Below are 19,759 nucleotides of genomic sequence, written 5' to 3' on the forward strand. Positions count from 1 at the left end.
GCAGGAATAGGTCTTGGCAAGCAAACTTTGTATTTTGGGATGAGATTAGAGCTCCAGTTGATAAAGTTCGCTGATGTATTTTTAAACTTATATATTTGTTCACTCAAATAAGGTGTACTGACTGGAAAATGAGATTACTGCAAAGAATGACTATAGCCCATATAAGATGGATTATATTTGCCTATAGTATCATCCTTTTTCAGAGAGGTACCAACTGGGGGCCCAGCAGGAATTTACTGTTACATAAATATTATTCAGTAATCTTCCCAGCACAGTATTTATCAAAGACAATTTAAATTTGTTGCTAATAAAGTATCCATAAAATATGCTGAAGAAAGAAGGCATCTTGTTTGTCCAGAGTAATCTAGATTGCTTGGTAAAATGGCACACACATGCTTTCTAGGAGGACCAAATCTGTGGCTGTACATTTGAGAACGAAAAAAATACGGGCATTAGTTACTGTGTGGGGGACTGTATCCTTAACAGCTGTAGTTTGCAGGAAAAAAAAAAACATTGTAAAAATTTGGGTGAGTAATAAACTAAATGAGGCCATTATGTGACGCTGTGGTAAAAGGCGTAATTCTGTGGTAATGAAAAATGCCAGTCAGCATGGTTTCATGGAAAATATGTCTCTCTTGATAACTCAGAGATGAAAAAAAATTGTGTTTTACTTGAGGAGAGTCTATAAATATGTACAAGAAGAAAAGATTTCTTACACCAGAGGGCTTTTTTATTTAGTAGGCACAGATTTTTTAAAAAGATTTGCTGCCTGGAAGATGAAACAAGCCTCATCAAACTAGCCCCCCCAAAAAAGTTATTAATATCACTTGAAGACTTTAGATATCTCAATGAGATGTGCTCATTTGATCTGATATCTTGTGTGAAACTCAGGAAAAATGGGTGCAAATAATCTGGTGTGTCCTATGCAGGAGGGTTACTCTGCACCTTTGGTTTGCCGTGATTCTTTCCCACTTCAAAAATGCGCAGATCGTAAAATACCGAGTTGAAGCTCATGTTACATGAGGTTGTCGGATCCCTCAGTCCTGTAAACAGCTGAGGCTTTGTGCACCGTGGGGTGGCTTTATTTTCTGTGGGAACGACTAGCAGTGACCTGACATTTTGGAGAAAGAAGACCTGACTCCGTGGTGCCAATTCTTCAGATGTCTCCACCGGAGAGCTCCTTTGCAGAATCTGGCATCGCTGGATGAGTACACTTGCTGGGTGGCTCTGCTTCACAGAGCTATGGCAAAGGTACACGTTTACAGGCCCAGAGTTCAATATTCTGCTGAGATAAATGATAGTTTACATCTTCAGTTCAGGACAATATTCAGAATAAACTCTGAGTCTAGATACTGATCTCACTTGCAGAATATGTTTATGTCTAGAAGCTCTATTTTATTTTTCTACGTAAAACTTAGCTTTGAGTCGTAGTGCTTGGGAAATGGTACGTTTGGTAAAATATCATTCATAGAGCTATGCGTATGAATTCAATTCTGATTAGAAGGTGCAATGAATAGGTGATTTTAAATGTGACTGGAAGGTATGTTCTCCATACAATAGGAAACAATCCTAAAATATAATAAATGGCAGTCTTAGGATGCAAACGGTCATGTCACGTCAGGCTTCCTTGGCTTTCCCTTCTTACTGTTGTTCTGTTACAGGCCCTCCTTCCTGGGAGAGAAAAAAGGAATCTGTATGTATTTCTTCAGCTATTTTGTCCTTTTCTTTCCGTAGCTACCCAGTGGGAGACTCTTCCACGCTGCAGCCGTTATCTCAGATGCTATGTACATCTTTGGTGGGACAGTGGACAATAACATTAGAAGTGGAGAAATGTACAGGTTCCAGGTAATTTAGGATAAACAGACTCAAGCATCTGCATTAATTCTGTGCGAGTCCTTCTGCTGCTGCCTGCTGACCTGGTGGAGTTTCTGGCTTGGCTCACTGTGAACCTGATGGCTTCCATTTCCCATCTTTCCTGCAGGAAGCCTTTGTATTTCAGATTCAGCTGTCAGAGAAATCATGTAAATCTTTTGAGAAATGTTATCTGGACAGACATTTTGGTAAGACCCAAGCTCTCCAGTGTATGCTAAAGTCTTAATAGAGATCATGACAACTTATTTTGACAAATTATTGAAAAGTGTATTTACGCAGGACTTGCCAGGATGTTTTACTGAAAATAGGCTGCTCCTTTTCACATACTGTCAGGTTCAGGGTTCATGGGTCGGAGCATTTTGTAGATGACAAATCTGCAAGAAGACAACACTGAAGCTTCTTATTGTTACGGTAACACCCCCCCCCTCCAATGACTGTAAGAATTAAAAATAGTAAAATTTCAAGATACCTGCACCAGATCAAGTCTTCCTCCCATGCTCGAGTGTATTGGTTTTGTGTGGGACTCACGAACAGGTTCCGAGACCAGGTGAGACTCCTAGCCACCAAATCCTGAATCCATGTGATAAGACACCTTTCTTGCTTGTTACCTTACATTGTCTTTCATTGCTCTCACCACAGAGGAAATCCTTGTATACTTGGTTTGTTACTATTTTCTGTAGTTTATATACTACGTTGAAGTCAAATTAATAGGAAAATCCCTTTTTTTTTTTTTTTTTTTCAGTTTTCTTGTTACCCAAAATGCACTCTACATGAAGATTATGGAAGGCTATGGGAAAACAGGCAGTTCAGTGACTTGGAGTTTGTTTTGGGAGAGGTGAGTATATTTTGGTGAAAATGGTATTGCAGTTTGACCGAATGAGTGTGTGACACAGGTGTGTGCATGCGTGGCATTGGGAAAAAACAAGTTGTACCATGACTGTACCAGAAACCCTGGGAATGAGGTTGAGAGCACTGCGAGTGAAAATGTTTTCTGGTTTAATAAATCACACTAATACAGGTAACTATATAAAACTGCAAAGGAGAAAAAACTTTGGGAACTTTTAAAGAGAAAATCTGTGGGTCACTGAGACATAACTGAAATTTATCAGCATACTTGATATGTAATTGCAGTATGAAAATGATACTAAGGACCTCTGTCCTCTGAGGTCCCAGCTGTCTCCTGGGATGAGCAGGTCAGTGATTTGCAGATCCATTTCAGGAGTCATTTTTAATTATTGAAATAAAATAGAATGAGAAAAAGCAGTACAGAGGAGTGTTGCTCATTCTCCAGTAATGAGAACAATTATCGAATTTTAAAAAGAACATTTTTCCGTGGAATAAATGTGAGAAATTTGAATTTAACTGCATTCCTTTTTACGAAAACATTGTTATAGAAGACTTTGCAGAGATCAGATGATATCCCACAATAACAGATTAAATAGATTATAAAGAACAATAGCAAACAAGCATACTGTTGCTTTGAAGGAAGACAATTAAACTGTAAATCAGATGTAACGCTAAGAAGCAACATCTGTGGCACTGAACCTACACCGCAACTCCTACTCAGTAAACACCACAAAGACTCTTTCCAAATGATGTTTGCCAGGGCTAAGCCTTTAGGGAAAATAGGTGTTGCATTTCATCTGGATGCACACAGCAGATGTAAGGTTGCCTTTGCTTCTAACTTAAAGGAAATGTATGGTAACATGGAGTTCAGTCCAGGTTTCTACTGCTTCTGCCATCTTCCACCACCATGTGATTTGTAAATAAAAGTTTGATACGTGCTCTTCCTTTGCCTTTGACAGAAAGAAGAACGAGTCCGAGGACATACTGCAATTGTTACAGCTCGCTGCAAGTGGCTGAAAAAGAAAATCATGCAGGCAAGGGAGAGATTGAAACAGGCAAGTATTTTAGAGGAGTAATCCTGCGGCAAGGTAATACTTATTCTGTCCAATTTTGGAAATAAAATTGTTAGGAAAAAAATAATATTTGCTGAGACAGATGTAGGACCAGATCAGCATCTGATGCTCAGGTGATGTTGGGCCAATGCAGTAAGGTGGATAGTTAGTATTAACATAGGGTACTGCATTTGTATTAGGCCAGGCGAGGAGCATAATGTGGAAGAATCAAAGTTAATCCAGTTATCTGGATTTGGCAGAACGGTTCTTGGGAGCTCTCTTAGCTGTCTGTTCTAATCTTGTGGCATACCCCTAGGGAGGTACGCTTACCCTTTACTCTTAGGAGGGTAAGGGCTACATTTAGATGGCCTACAAGATTCGACAGATTAGAAGGCCAAGTTAAGGTTTTGAGACTGGCTGTGTTCCTTGTACCTTAGTCTTTCCTGATTTTTCCAGAGTTGACAGTCTGGTGCATGTGGGGCGTTGTCTGTTAACTTTAACAACATACAGCTTTTCAGCAGCAAACGTTTTGTTATTTTTGAGGAAGTAGTAGCAATGAGAGGGACATGAAGAGAAGACACCTACAGCAAGACACATGGCTGCCTCGTTGGCCCTTTGCTAGTTGCTTTGCCACCCCACAGCCCTCCATCTTCACTGGAGAAGGCTGCAGGGAAAAGGCTGTCACACTGAAACTTTGAAGTAACAGGCTTAAAATACTTTTGCAGAGCGCTTTGTGCTCTGACTCTGCAAGGCAGGGGTCTGTGGAACTTGCTGCTATGTCTGCCTTCTTCCTTGACTGTGAAGGGGAGCTGTTGATGCTGAGCGCTGTAGAATTTATTCTTCTCTTTTTCTGAGGTCCTGTTTTTGAGGTTTATCCAGGAGCTCCCATTTATTCTGATCTGGTTTTGTAACTGGGCAGGAAACTAAGTCTGAGGCACATGCATTCCTTATTACATTTTGTAGTTGGAAGATTGTGCAGGAATGAGAAGTATCTTTCCTCTGGCTTGATGGTGATGTGTATGGGCTGGCACAATCTCATTGTTGTGCCTGAGTGTTTTTTCTGTCTCATCAGAAATCAAAGCAAGATATTGAAGACGAGGGACACGCGGTGTGTCAGAAGGATGGGATTGGTGGGAATGTCAAGTTGTGCCGCCTGCAGCCTCTCCTGGAAGTGCCCATCCGAGAGGCAGAAGCCCAACCCTTCGAGGTGCTCATGCAGTTTCTGTATACAGATAAAATAAAATACCCTCGCAAAGGTAGGACAGCAGGATAAAAACAAAATACTAGCAACTCGGGAGCAGGCATTTACTTTCATGGGGAGCAGGACTGAGCATTTGCAGATAAGCTCTTAGTACCTAATTACTTAGGTGAGATTTAAAAAGTGTATTGCAGATTTCTGTCAAAGCATACTATCCGGTGCTTCAGTGTTTCCTGATTCTTATCACATACCAAGGAAAAGTAGGTTCTTCATCCTTCCAAAAAGATGTAAAAAAGTTCATAGTATTTTGAACCAGAGAAGGGGGATAAACCTTAAGCAGTGCAGGAGTGCAAGCTTTGCTTGGTAAGTTTTGATACATTTCATGGTAGAAACTGCAGGAAAACTCATCTGCCCACAAGAGAATTATCCATTACATTAAACAGGCACTGCATTACAGCAGCCTACTTGGAGGAACCATGCATCCTATATTAGCATATTTCCTTTCTCTGCTACTGTTTTGTCCCATTGCAAACTGAGGCCACTGCACAGAAAGGCAGAGTAAGCCAGTATTCATCTTCTCTTCAAAATGTCAATCCAAAGGAATGCCTGAAGAAAGAAAAATCCATTAGAAGCATTCGTTGAAGATGCCTGAATTAAAAACAGTTGGAGGCTGAGAGGCAATAGCCAGAGATCCCTCAGCTCTGACACAGCAAAACTAACTCATGGCTATGACTGAGCGATGAGGTCTGCTAGGCCTTGGGAGTGAGACAGGATACCCTGGGGGAACTCTAGTTGGTGGGCGCTGGGAAGCTGCGGCCATGCGACACGTTCCTTTAAAACTGAGGTACATCTATCCTAACACCAGAAGCTTTGCTTCAGTTTTAATCCAAGATCATTCCTTTCTAGAATAAGGTAATTCTCAAGAAAATATTAATTTGTAGGCGGTTGTCCCAGGGAAGCTATCTACAGGCTTTCTCTGCAAGGTAGCATATCTCAGAGCAAGCTGCCTAATTAATAGGGACGAGAGAATCTCCTCACTGGTTTCTGCCAACATTGCCAGATCCCACTCTTAGCCACTTTGTTAATTCTCAGCACATCCATTGCAGGACAGAATCAGACTAAAGAAGGGATTAGCACATTGAACTTTTCCCTTTTTTACAGGCTTCCTAGGCAGCTTTCTCCCCAGCTCCTCAAATATTCTCCCTAGCGCTTACCTTTCTACGGTGCTATTAATCTTCTGTGATCCTCCAGAGGCCCTGTCCTGACTATATGTATTCCTGGTTGCTCCTCTTAGTTCAGAAGGCAGCACCTTGGGGGATCCTTTCAGAAGATGTGCTAATAGAATTGGGCGTGCCTATCAAATGAGATTTTCCTTATTAGACACAGGGAAGCCACGTGACATGCAAGAAGGCTTTTCTCTATCAAAAAGTAGTTACGGCAGATGGCCAGAGATCCTCCATGAGAAAAGCAAAGGCTGCAGCTTCTTGCTTGATTTAGTGTCCCAGTAGCCGTGTTGCAGTAGCCAGCCTGGGTCCCCACTGCCCGTCTCTGCTTGCAGCCCTCTCTTCTGGACCAGCCTCAGATGTGTTACATGCACAAGCACAGACTGTTTTCATAAGGGCTTGTCAAAACTGGGGAGCTGATAGCTAATATTGCATGAATACCAGGGACTTCAGCAGAGCTGTTAAGAGTTCAGCACTTTGGAAAATTGGGCTGCTTGTGTGTGAGCTCGTTAGTGAGTGTAGGGACTTGACTGTCTTCTGAGGGTTTTTTAAAATTGGGCTCCAGATTGTCACAAAACCTTAGTTCTAAAAGTATTTTGAGGTGGCTGTTTCATCCTTCAGTTTTGAGTGAGCACTTACTCCTTTTTTTAGTACCAGTTCTTGATTTAATCGAAGAAGCAATGGATTTTTTTTTCCTCATAAAAATACTTTACGAATCTCTGCCCGTTCTACTGTTCCGAATGTTCAGGTTGATACTAAAAATTATTTTGAGAAAGGTGTGTGTGTGTGCTTGTTTGTTTGTTTGTTTGTTTTGAACTCCCTAGAGATATGGAAAGACATTGTTATCTCTGGCAATTTCAGGTCATGTGCAGGATGTGTTACTTATTATGGATGTATACAAACTAGCCTTAAACTTCAAGCTCTCTCGACTGGAACAACTCTGCCTTCAATATATTGAAGCATCTGTAGATCTGCAGAACGTGCTCATTGTGTGTGAAAATGCTAACAAGCTTCAGCTGGATCAGCTAAAGGTAATCACATTTTGCATACAAACTAACGGATAAGAAATAAAAAAAAAAAAATCTTGATGTAATTAATGTTTTATAAAGCTGTCAGCTTTTGCAAGTGCAATGCTTCCCTATAATTATAGTTGCTTGAGTATATATTAACGTGGATTGTGCTTCAGGTGCTCGTGAATATTATGTAGGTTTTCTTTAACAACTGTTAGCTATGTTTGCCTATCTACCCTGTAGGATGTAAAAGGCAGAGTGACTGGTTCTTTATCAATTCTCTCTCATTGCTGCAAGGTGGAACCAGTGCATTTTCTGGTCTCACTGTTTTTTGCGGAGACTGCAAACAGGTTCTTTCACCAGAGGTGATGAAAAATTAAATTCTGTTTTCATGCCTTTAGTCTTAAACCGGTCTACTGAAAAACAATATGGAGATGGAGAATTGCCACCACTTTTAGTGAGGCAAGGGTTTGGAGACATTTGCTGAACCTCGTGGTAGAGCCCATACCCTCAGGCTTCAGGTCGTGCTTGTGCTGTGATGATCTGGTTCTTACCAAGGGCGGCCAGAGCCAATTCTCCTTAAAGCTTCAGAGAAGAAGCTCCTCCACCCAAGTCCAAGCGTCCATGCAAGATTCAGGCAGTGCCTATTTGAGCAGCCTGGGCACACATCCACAGCTTGTGGAAATAAAGCTGACAGTTACGGCCAGAGTGGGGCTTGACAAACCAATGCGCAGCAGCACTTTCTCAGGCGCTCTTTGTGCACTGGGTTTGAGCAAAGGAGATCCAGTAAGACAGCAGCAGAGTCAGCAGCAATTATGTAAATGCTGGCACAGCCTTTGGTGCATGGGACCATGGTGCCGTCAGGAGGCTCAGGAACTGAGTGTCTCAGCACCCATGTATCTGCTGTCAATAATTTCAGATAAATCAGCTACCTCCACCTGCCTTAGCTACCAGCAGTGTGGCAGGGCTTTTCCGCATTGCTCCCATTGCTTAGGATCATTCCGAGCTGGCATCCTGTCCTCTCAAGCGCTTGTTATTCCTCATAGCTAGCTGTCATCTGCAGGAGGTTGCTCTCTTTTCTAGCATCCTAGACCTTCTGTAAAACATTTTGCTGCCAGGTCTGGATAGATCCCTGTGGATCCTAGCTGAAATAACTTGGCAGAAAACAGAAATCAGTACTTTTTCTCCAGGTGAATTGTGTACTCACCTTATGGCGAGCTGGTATAGATCGTATTTATTTGCTTATGAGGGTGTCCTGTAGTTAGCTAGATGGAAAGCCTTGGTTTGTACTGGCAACAGCAGTGCCATTTTTTTGTCTCTCTAACTGTTGAGCATTGGATCTGGTTCATTTGTTACCTTTCGGTCGTGTTGACTTTTCTAGCAAGTTTGTAATGCAAGAGGCTACAAGAGTTCTTTCACACTATTTACAACCTTTAAAGAAAAGTTTAAGTCAAAATCTGGACAAGATCCCCTAGGAAATCCTGAAAACTGTTTGTGCCCTTAGTGGATAATATTAAGATTTCGTCACCCTCCTGATTAACTTTAGGTATCTAATTGTACAGACGATTTGAGAGCTTAGTTAACTCTGTGAGCTTTTTGGTATCTCCTGAGATTTCTGTTCTTAGAAAACTTCTGGTAGCTTGATGGAAGTCAGTTAATCTTTTCCTCATTGTTATTTCTTAGTTGGGTTTTTCTCGACACTTAGAACTGTCCTGAATTTCCTGTTCAGGTAGGAGCCTAAGTGGTCACTTAGTAAGGAAGGATCCGTGTTTGACAGTTCCAGCTGTGGGATCCATGGGGACAATCACAAGAAAAGGACAGCTATTTGCCAGTGTAACATGGTTCTTCAGGACATATCATCCTCTAGGTGTCACAAGCTGTTGTCATTCTCCACTTCTGCACAGTGCTGCTCCTCTGGGATCTGGGGCTTATAAAATGATTAAGTCTGCTCTGCTCTTTATGCCTTTGGGTTGCAGAACATAAGGCAGAGAGATGTATTCCTGGTGGCTATGATTGTCTGAAAAGAATCCAGTTTCCCCCTTATAGGGCAGCTGAGAACTGGACATCTCGTCCTGAAGAGAGACAGTTTCTACAGCAGAGGGGACAGCTGTAGCACTGCAAGGCGCAAGTCTGTTGGAAGGTGGTAGAATATTCTGTAACATCAAATATTGTATTATTTGATTGCAGTGGGTGATTATGAACAATTCACGAAGATCTAGCTGGGTGTTAGGCTGATAACTGATATTGTCGCTAGAAAAATTCAGTTAGATTTTGAAATGTGAGATTTTTTTCCTAATTTATGTGATGCTTTATATGAGTAAACAGTGGGCTTTTTATTCTTATTATTCTTTAAGGAACATTGCCTGAACTTTGTGGTGAAAGAATCACATTTTAATCAAGTAATAATGATGAAGGAGTTTGAGCATCTTTCCTCATCCCTCATAGTGGAGATTGTACGGAGAAAACAGCAACCTCCTGTTCGAATGCATTCCGATCAGCCACTCGACATTGGTAACTTTTATGTCCTATAAAAATATTAGTCGTGGCGTATTTGAGTTGCTAGTGATTTGTTTAGTTTAGGCTGTGCTTAGGCTGCTTCCCAGACCAAGAAAGAGCACTCTCGATCTTTCTCCAGGGAGCTTCAATCAGAACATTATCCGCATCAAAATACCGGGGGGTCATGTTGTGCTTAGTCAGGTTCTCCACACAATGTATGAATCAGGAATATATAAGAATCAAGTATCCTGAATCTGTTCAGAGGGGCAGAAGGAATGGAAGGATATAAAGAACAATTCAATGAAAAGGCAATGGGGATTCAGTTAAAGTGAGCAAGAAGGTAACAAAGCTGAAGGGGGAAGTTGGCCTGCTCATAAATTGTCACCAAAGAAGGAGCAGCAGTGAGCAAGAGGATCTTGGAAGGAAGCCAGTGCTGACAGGACAGACCTTATGAGAGAGAAAGGAAAAAAAAGCACGGAAAAATTCCTCCCTCCCCACCCGCTCAAAAAAAAAACTTAATGGAAGAAAGGAAGAGAAGATAGGGAGAAGACTGTGAGAATATAAATAACTTGTACTGACAGTCGTGCCTTTCATTTTCAATCTGTGATTGTGGTGGCAGGAGAAGAATTGATTTACAGTTCTATTACAGAATTCGTTGAAGAATGATTTGGGACTAGCCTTATGTAAGATTTTATCATCGTGAAGCAAAAAAAACCCCAAAAACATAGCAATGCAATAATTTACTCAGGCTCCAAAGTTCGGGAGCATTGACAGTGTTGATTTGGAATACTGCACAAAAAGAATCGTGTACTGGAGTAGTCGACAGGGGATGCTAGTCCTCTTGAAAGGTCAAGTGGAAAGCCTTTGACTGGCAGTTGCCCCAGGAGGAAGGGACGTGCGCTGTCCTGGAAGATGGCGTAGCCAGCTTCTGTACCTAGAAATGAAAGGGTGCTAGAGATCTAAACACCAAAAACTTGAAAGCTGTACTTTGAAATGAATGGGTTTGGATCAGACTTGAATGATTGCTCTGTTTTTCAGTTATCATATATTTTCAAGGCTAACTAAAATGTTGGATAGAAGAAGCTTTTATTAAAGATTGAGGGAAACTTTCCCATTAAGGCAAAGAGACCAAATTTTATATTCCTAGAAATTGGAAATGAAAAGGGTGGGGAAAAATAGCTTTTCTTTTTTGTATAGAGGGCTTGCTGTCAGCAGCAGTTTGAAACCAGAGCTGCCAGGTATGCTTCTGGGATAGGCAGTAGGTAATGGACTGTGATGGGGAAGGACAAAGCTCATTTTGGAGAAAAGGTCTGCCTGCCAGCAACCCCGTAATTCCGAAAGGAAAGGGAGCCTATAGCCATGATTCGGCCTTTTATTAGTTTGGTATCACCTGGCTCCTTGGTGCTGTCATGTCTTTTTTAACTATTTCACGGTGGTGACTTTCAGGAACATCTTTAATTCAGGACATGAAGGCTTACCTAGAAGGAGCTGGGATTGAATTCTGTGATATCATCCTTCTCTTAGATGGCCACCCACGGCCAGCCCATAAAGCAATCCTAGCAGCCCGCTCCAGGTGAGACCGTTTTTCCTAAGAGTGAAACTGGAAATCCCTTTAAATGAGTCACTGTTCATGAGAGCTGTAACAAATACTGTACGTGCAAAATTCAGCACTGTGCAATGCGTGGGTCAGCTTGCTTTTTATAGGAGACGGAGAAGAATTTTGTATGTGCATAAGATGCAACTTTGCTCAGTGAGTGTAATAAGCCTTTAAGCAACAGCGATTAAATATTTTTCAATTTGATACCCGCCAGGGAAAGATAGGAGGAAATTAAAACCGTAGAGATTCTCCAGACAATGCTTAAGAAGCTGCACTGCAAGACAAAGAATCAGTTAAATCACAAGGGGGGTAAATGGGTGTAAAGTATCGGACTTTTTTTAATGAAGTGGAAAGCAACAGATGTCCACCGAGGTCAGAAAGAATCTTCTCATGGTGAACATCCATTTTAGATTATGTGAAACCTATGCATCTCTTTCTCACCAGCTGAAATTTAAGACTAGGTATGAGCAAGCGTAGAAAAAAAATGGTGCGTAACAGAGACGAGATTGTTCCCATGCTTTGTTACGGAGGCAAGTAGTTCACTCTGCTAAAGATGTTTATTATTCTCCCTCCTGGAGAGGGATGAAGTGGGTTTATCCCTCACTTGCACAGAGAATGTTGTATATATGTGCACATTTACATTCCGCAGGACATTAAGCATTCACATAAAATTTCCACTTCAAATAGCATCAGAAATTTTTCTCCAGTCCCAGTAATAATATTCAGTGTTAGTTACCTGAGTATTTTCCCAGAAGCATCTCACAACTTTAAAACAGCCCAGCATGACTGGCAGTCACAGCCTGTAGATACCAAGGAAACTCATAATGATTTGAGCTATCTAGTAGGTCTTATGCAGATTAGGCAAAAATCAGAGCACCGTGTGTCCTAATTTTCAAGAAACAGAGACAAATTCCAGGTAGTGTTGTTGGAAATGATGGGGATTGTGTTTGGAGTTCTCTCACAGGCAGGCATAGATGAAGCATAACAATTTAGCAATATTTTAGCCCTGGTTGTCAACTAAAATTACTTATTTGGAAGCTGTAGTGCTTAATAACTGCCTTTGAACAATACTGGGTTATACTGTCTGTCTGCAGAATGTGACCCATAGAGCTTTTATATTACGTTAGTTTTATTTCCTTTTCCAGTTACTTTGAAGCCATGTTCCGTTCCTTCATGCCAGAAGATGGACAAGTAAATATTTCCATAGGCGAAATGGTTCCCAGCAAGCAAGCATTTGAATCTATGCTTAGATATATCTACTATGGAGAAGTAAACATGCCTCCTGAGGATTCCCTGTATCCTTTAATCTAAAGTACTTGAAGAATCTGTTTGACGTGCACATGCAGCACCTCATCTTCCTTTTGCTCTAGGTAGCCAGGCACAGCCTGGGAGGATTATTTATCCATATTGCATTAGTATGCATCACATTTTTAACTTCTGCCATTGCATTTGTATTTAAGATCAGTTACTGTTACGTTTGCTTTGTTTTTTTCCTTCATGGGATTAACAGCTACCTCTTTGCTGCACCTTACTATTATGGTTTCTCCAACAACAGACTGCAAGCCTATTGTAAGCAGAATCTAGAAATGAATGTCACAGTGGAAAATGTGCTCCAGGTAATTGTCCCCAGGTAGCTTTAGTTAATCACTTGTCTTAAATAGCGGAAAGCCAAAGGGCCTAGTCGAATGAGCCTAGACTTTATCCTTTTTTGACACAAATTTTTGTCTTCAAGCTGTGGAGTGTAAGTGTAAATGTACTTTTTAAGGTAAAGATAGTACAGGGTGTTTCTTAAGGAGGTGTTTGAATGCATTGGAATCAGGGCCAAATTTGTACGAGAGAGCATGAAAAATGTAATTATGTTGGAATACATTATAAAACTATAATGCCTCTCCTCTTCCTAAATTATGCCTGCCTGCCGCCTGCCCAGTTCTACAGGTGACTCAAGTGTGTAACTCTGTTACCAAGACTGTGCCCTTGGTGTGGTCATCTGATACAATCGATCTTCTGAGTTAGTTTCTTGAATAAATCACTTTGCATTTCATCATATCCCTTGTTGTGGTACCCCCGGTGCCAGTTCACTGAATTGCTACCAAAGTGGCATCCAGTGAGACTGTGCAAGCCCTGCCAATGGCGGTGGCCCTGAACGGGTCACGCATACGCAGGAATGCAGCCTTCAGCAGCCTTGTTTCCTTATCTGCTGTGAGGGTAATTAGTCTTCATTGCCCCTGTGATCCTGTGCTGAAATGTTTAGGAGATCACATGGCTCGACTGGCCAACAAGATGTTCCTTCTGAGCTCTTCATCCCACGTTATAGACCTGTATGAGATTTCTAAAGGGCTTTTCAGGATGTCCTGTGCGCTCAGCAGTCAACTCCAAATCCTTTTTCGGTACACATTCAGACCAGGGCAAACAGTGATGAGGAGGCTACAGTCTTATTTTACCAGTAATGCTGACAGGGTCTGGCAATAAAGTCTGAGCCATCAAAAAGCATTCTGTAATAACAAAGCCCTTGTCTACTAAGTAGGTAGACTGGACCCTCTGCAACATGAGAAGAATCAGCTCCAACATGAACTGCTTTTGGCTCTAGCTCACACCAGTCTCGCTGTGGCACTTCAGAAAACCTGGCTTTGAAACAGCTCCGCAGTTTCCTGCTAATCGTCTCCTGGGAACTCCGCACACTTTAAATCCAAGGATTATTTTTGATTAATTAATTTAGAAAAGATTCAAAATCAGATTCGTAGTGCAAAGTGGACATGATTCCCTAGCTCAGAAGCATTATCTTCTCTGAGTCAGAACAGCGTTTGTGTACTGTTCGTCCGAGCAGCGCAGAAGTCAAATCACATCTTTTTTTGCTTTTGCTGTAGATTTTAGAGGCAGCTGACAAGACCCAGGCCCTGGACATGAAGAGGCACTGCCTGCACATCATCGTTCACCAGTTCACCAAGGTTGGTTGCATCTTTTCTGGGGCTCTTGAGACCTGCTGTCCTCTGTCACTGCGGTGGTTAAAGACACCTTAATATGGGAATCCATTTCTTTTTCTCCTGTGAGACAGCTGAAGCTGGCTAGGCGTCACTGACATGCACTGACAAATCTGCTGGGCATACTTTTCCTGCTAAATAAATAAAAGAATAGAACAGCCTAGTTTGGAGATGTGAGGACCTTCCAAAACAGAAGTTATCTAGAATTACCTCCATTTCCAGTTCTTTCTCGGCTATTAATTTTGTGCCATAACATCGTTGAGATCTCCTGTGTATGACAGGATCAATTTGTCATGTATCCAGTGCACAAATCTTTCTTTCACTAGCAGTTACAAGTGTGCTGTTTGCATTTCTGTTGTTCTCTATGTTCATAGGGATTATATTGTCATGTGCTCGTGAGGCAAATTACCATGCCCTGGCTGGGCTTTCTGTAGTTCCCATGTTTGTGACACATAGGATGATTTATTAGTCATAGGAAGGGTCAAGAGCCTGATGTGCTGATATTCCTGTCCTCACTGAGAGAATATGGGTATTGTCATTTAGTTGTATCATATGAGACATGATCCCTCCATGAGAGCTTCCCAGCATGTCATCAGCTCACTGAAGAACTATTAGCATTGTTGCAACTGGTAGATAAATCACAGAGACTGGGAATTGGGATTTCTGGGTGCTACATATCTACTGATAACAACTCCCTGGTTAGTATGTGACTAGCTAGCTATCATCGGTATATTTAATCTCCCAGTCCTCCCACTTCTGTGCACGGGGAAGGAAAGCCCTTTTAGGTCCAGTTTGTACCTAGAGATGAGAAACTCGGAGGTATTCAGGCTCTTTATTAAATGCCAAAGTTGCCCAAGGGTAATGCATTTTACATTCAGAAATCACTAAAAACACATAAAAAGCTTTGACAGTGGAGCCAGCATTCAGTAGCCCAACTCCCAGTGGAGGGTCCTCAGCACTAGGTTACAGCCCCCAGCTTCATCTTACTTGATTTCTTCTGGTCTTGTGAATCTTGCAGAGGGGCCTAACTTCAGCATAGGCTGGAGAATGATCCCACTGCAGGTTACAGAGTAGCCTGGTCATTGGGCCATCTCCTGGGGTGTGAGATCAGTGTGCTATAGTCCCTGAGAAATGTCATGGTGTCAACTGCCCGCTGGAGGCCTCAGGTTGACAAGTGGGTTCGAATGATTCTCACCCAAATGTGTGTGTGTGTGTGGGGGGGAGGGGTGAACATAGCATCATTTCAGGGAAAAATAATATTTGAATGGAGAGTGTTACTCAATAGCACTCATTTTTACGAACCAGGCTATGTGGAAACTTCTTGTATTTGAAACCGCTGACTGTTAGAACAGCTTTTGTCAAAATGTGGAAATGTGGCTGGGAGACTGTCAAGCAGATGTGCAAGAATTCTTGATTATGCAATGTTTGTGTTTGGCCTGAGAGACTTCGGTGTGTGATTTTTGGCCTGGCACGGCGTGACTGCATATGCATTGCTGGGGAGGTATGCTTGCCATTTCACTCCCTTGCATGCCACCAACTCTGAAAGTTGGGGTGTCCTAGCTGCGCAAGCCCAGTGGGTCATCAGGGTTTAGACAGTCTGGATATATGGCTGTTGTGGCCTCCTGTTTTTTCAACTTGATTAATGCTGTTCTCTATTCAGAAAATTGAAGGTTTCCCTGCAGAAAGAACATTTAAAGAACTGTTCAAAGAGGTTCAGTAGTTTGGGCAATACTGTATGTTTAGGCTTTTGTGTGTCCGTTGTGCAAATGCCCTAATAAAACTTCTCTTCTTAAGTGTTTGCTTGTATTCTGACACCAGCCCCTGTTGTTGCATACGGTCCTGTTCTGTTCCTGTGCAGTGTGTGTGCCTCTGAGTGCAGATGCAGGATTCCCACCTGCATGAAAGGGGATCACATCTCAGGGGAGCCCCTGAGAAAGGGGATCGCTTTCCCTCCCAGTCCTTGCGGCCCTTTCTTTTGGACATGTTACTTCAAGCATACATCCTGAGCTTTTTCTGAAAGCATCCTCAGCAATTTCCTTCCTAGATGCTCAGAACATCTTTTTTCTTTATCATAGTCAAGCTTCTTTGAGTGAGGTGATATCTTTTATTTTGATACAGTTGATACCATCTGTATCAAACTAGCCTGTATCAAACAAGCCTGTATCAACTGTCAGTTGATACAGGCTGGAAAAGTGGAGGAGTTTTTAGGCAGAGTCCTCCTTCAAGCCTGCTCATAGGTTAACCACAGATAATAGCTCTAGAAAGAGGAAGAGTGCTATGAATGACTTGTTACTATAAAGATGTGGAGAAGGAAGGAATGCACAGAGCACCTTTCCAGATAATAGCTGACACTCTGACCAGACTAAGAACATGAATTTTATTGTAGATTCTCATGTATCTGATGTGGCAAACGTTTGTGTTGGCTAATGTTCCAGTGACCTGCTTTGACTGTGGGAAGTGTACAGGCAAAACCACCATGGACACTAAACCTGTTTAAGGTGCCACATCTCCTTAGGAGCCTAGAGGAGCAGAGAACAGGTCCTAAGTGTCATGTTCAGATGATTGGAGGGTCAGTAGAAATCCACAGACTTTGCGGTTCAGGGCTGTTCTGGTGCCTAACTGGTGGTTTGAGGACAGCTGTGAGTTTGCATCCATCAACAATAGAATCGTTGTTACAAATAGTTACTTTTCTTTTCTTGGAGAGTCAGTGCTGGAGTCAGCATTTCTCCTCTATCTCCCATCCCACCTGTGCAGTGGTCCGAGATTGGAATATAAGTGCAGGAAGTTATGACTCAAGCCCCTACGGGCCATTCCCTGCAGCCCTGCACAGCACGCCCATGTCTGTTGACTTGACTGACCCGCACCTGTTTCACATGGGGTGGTTGGGTAAAAACAGTGATGTGTAAACTATGATTTGGGGAGGGTTTTAATTTCTTTGTGCTTTTCTGTTTTGTTTTTCTTTTCCTTGAAGGTCTCCAAGTTGCCAAATCTCCGCTCCCTAAGTCAGCCGCTCCTCCTTGACATCATAGAATCGTTAGCTAATCACATATCAGACAAGCAGTGTGCAGAGCTGGGCTCAGACATATGACGTGCTTTGGTAATCCAAATATTTAATTTTTCCTCAAAAAAGCTAGCGCTTTACGGCTGACTCTTTTTTTTTTTTTCTTTTTTAAAAACCATTCCATACTGAGCTGCTCAGGGTGCTGACACAGTATAGCAGACGGCCAAGAAGAGCACGGACAGCTGACTGTTACTCTCCTGTGGTTTTCCTTGGTTTGTACCTTTACGGAGCAGGGTTTGGTCTCTGTTACACAAACGTAAAATCGAAACCATTAAGGGAATGAATTTATTCCACATGGTTTTGGGGGTAACTAAGTCCAGAATCAAGCCCATAATTACTTCTATACTGTAAAATAAAACAGTCATAAATAAGAGAATCATTAATCTTTTGAAACAGTATTTAAATAATACTATTTAAAGAACTTCGGCTGAAACAGCCAAGGGCTGTAAGTGGATGTCAGACACAACCAAACTGGAAATAGCATGGTGTTAGCAGTGAGCCTGACTAATGGGACCAGAATATAGTGGCTTGTCAGAGACTGACTCTCCATGTGAATGGATTAAGAGATTAGCCCTTTTGTAGCTGCCTCGGTTGGTGGGCTGCAGGAAGTCCACACCTCGGCAGCAGGTCAGACTAGAAGATGACAGTGGTCCTTTCTGACCATAAAATCTATTAATCCTGTCTCACTAAGCCTTTCTTAATCAATGTATGAATAAACTGTTAACATCTCCTTGCATTACATGATTGACTTGACCTTAATTTTTGAAGAAATTAAGAAAAAGAACTCCTAGCTTGATGAAGGTCACTGTGTTAAAAATAAATATCTGTGCTGCATCTTGTTACTCATTTTGCGCTAAAGCGTCTTCATTAGTCGTTGCCGTTGCGGGAAGGGGAATGAAGGCAGAGCCCCCTTCCCAGGCAGCGCAGGAGCAACCACTGCTCTGTTCCTGTTGCAGCTCCTCAGCCCCTTGTTGGACGCTTCCCGCACTGCAGAGGGGAGAGAGTAGCTCTAGTTTTCTCTTGCTGATGGATTTTGCAGCTTGATGAGGGGGCACAGGAGATGAGCCAGTGTTGGTTAGATGTGTGCCCAGCAGAGCACCTAGGACAGCCCAGAGGAGGGAGGGAGTGACAGAGAAGTTGAGAATCAGTATCTTGTCCTGCCCTAAGCCACGCCAGCTTGCGGTGGTCCTCAGACTGTGTGAGGTGAACGCGTACCTCTGTCCTCATCCATGCAGCAGGACAAGGAGGAGGCAGTGCAGCAGGTGACATCCCTGGCCATATGCGTTAGCTGGCATCCAGTGGTGCAGAGGAGCGTCACCTGATGGGTTTTAGGTTCCCTTGCTTGTTGCCTGAGATACGCACGTGAAGGAGAAGGCAGTACAGACATTGTACTGCCATCTGCCTGGCTTCTTGAAATAACAGAGCTGGCCTGTGCTGGAGCGGTTGATGAGCCCTCCTGGGCAGAGCAGCTGTCCAGCCCCTGTGTTTCTACCCTTGCAGCCGTGATTTTTAATTCAGGGCGGTAAGTTGTTCCTGGTGCAGTGCCAGATGTGATGTGTTCTGTAGCCTGTAGCGTTGCCACTGCACATCCGTGGTTGTGATAGGCGAAGAGGAGCATTACCGTGTCGCTGTACAATGGAGAATATCATTCTGTTTAATCCATGGACCACTCGATCTGACTTCTGGCTGATGGTTTGTACAGGTGAGTCAGACCAGAGGTGGCAGTTGCATCTCAGAGCCAAGGACTCGTTTCTCAACCTGTGGGATTATTTCCAAATGCCTCGTCGGTAATGAAGTCCCTTATCAGAGGTCAAATTACTTATACAGACAATATACACGTTCCTTGGGAAACCAGAAGGTCTGCAAATGATGAGAGGGTTATGCTACAACTTTTTATAGTACTAAAAGTTATTTTTCAGCAGTGCCAGATGCCCTGGAGAACACCCATTTTTCCATACGTGCAGAGGCTGGTTCCGTAGGTGAGTAAGAACCAGTTACTTTCAATTTCGCCATAAGCAGCCCCTTTGACTCCATTTTCTCAAACTAGCTGGGGGAGAGTTGAGTTTATTCCTGAGCTCATGAGCAATGAAATGTGCAGACTCAGCACTCTCTGAGCTGGGACACTGTAGGCATCTTTGTTTTGGAGATGGTTTTGGCTTTGTCCAAGCGTATGCTCTAGTGACCTCAAGGGCTCAGTCAGACCCGTATTGCATCAGTGGGATTTGTTGTGTGAAAAATTGCCATCAGTGGAGCTGTTAGCTTGTTGAGCTGATTTGCCTCTAGGCTGCTCTTATGCAGGGAGACAGGAAGCAGCACGCTTCAAAGAGAAGAGCTGATGCATGTGCAAGGCTGAGCTGGTGCCCTCCTGCATTTGGAAGTGCATCAGGATCTGCGGCAGGTCTCACTGCAGTTTAGCAGTGAGCCCA

At 42.7% G+C, this 19,759-nt stretch overlaps 1 protein-coding gene across 2 annotated transcripts in view; it reads left to right on the plus strand.

Moving 5' to 3' along the window:
• Positions 1-18,179, plus strand: part of LZTR1 (leucine zipper like post translational regulator 1) — a 42,212-nt gene extending 24,033 nt beyond the window's left edge. For both annotated transcript variants that reach the window (XM_068918547.1, XM_068918548.1), the window contains 11 exons: positions 1,735-1,845; positions 2,615-2,707; positions 3,678-3,773; positions 4,843-5,026; positions 7,053-7,222; positions 9,556-9,712; positions 11,144-11,270; positions 12,440-12,589; positions 12,805-12,910; positions 14,159-14,239; positions 17,244-18,179. In XM_068918547.1, coding sequence (XP_068774648.1) covers positions 1,735-1,845; positions 2,615-2,707; positions 3,678-3,773; positions 4,843-5,026; positions 7,053-7,222; positions 9,556-9,712; positions 11,144-11,270; positions 12,440-12,589; positions 12,805-12,910; positions 14,159-14,239; positions 17,244-17,360 — 1,392 coding nt within the window. In that variant the 3' untranslated portion in view covers positions 17,361-18,179. The remainder of the gene's footprint in view (positions 1-1,734; positions 1,846-2,614; positions 2,708-3,677; positions 3,774-4,842; positions 5,027-7,052; positions 7,223-9,555; positions 9,713-11,143; positions 11,271-12,439; positions 12,590-12,804; positions 12,911-14,158; positions 14,240-17,243) is intronic.
• The last annotated feature ends 1,580 nt before the right edge of the window (positions 18,180-19,759 follow it).

The sequence above is a fragment of the Struthio camelus genome, chromosome 24, assembly GCF_040807025.1.
Source record: "Struthio camelus isolate bStrCam1 chromosome 24, bStrCam1.hap1, whole genome shotgun sequence".
In the NCBI taxonomy this organism is placed as follows: domain Eukaryota; kingdom Metazoa; phylum Chordata; class Aves; order Struthioniformes; family Struthionidae; genus Struthio; species Struthio camelus.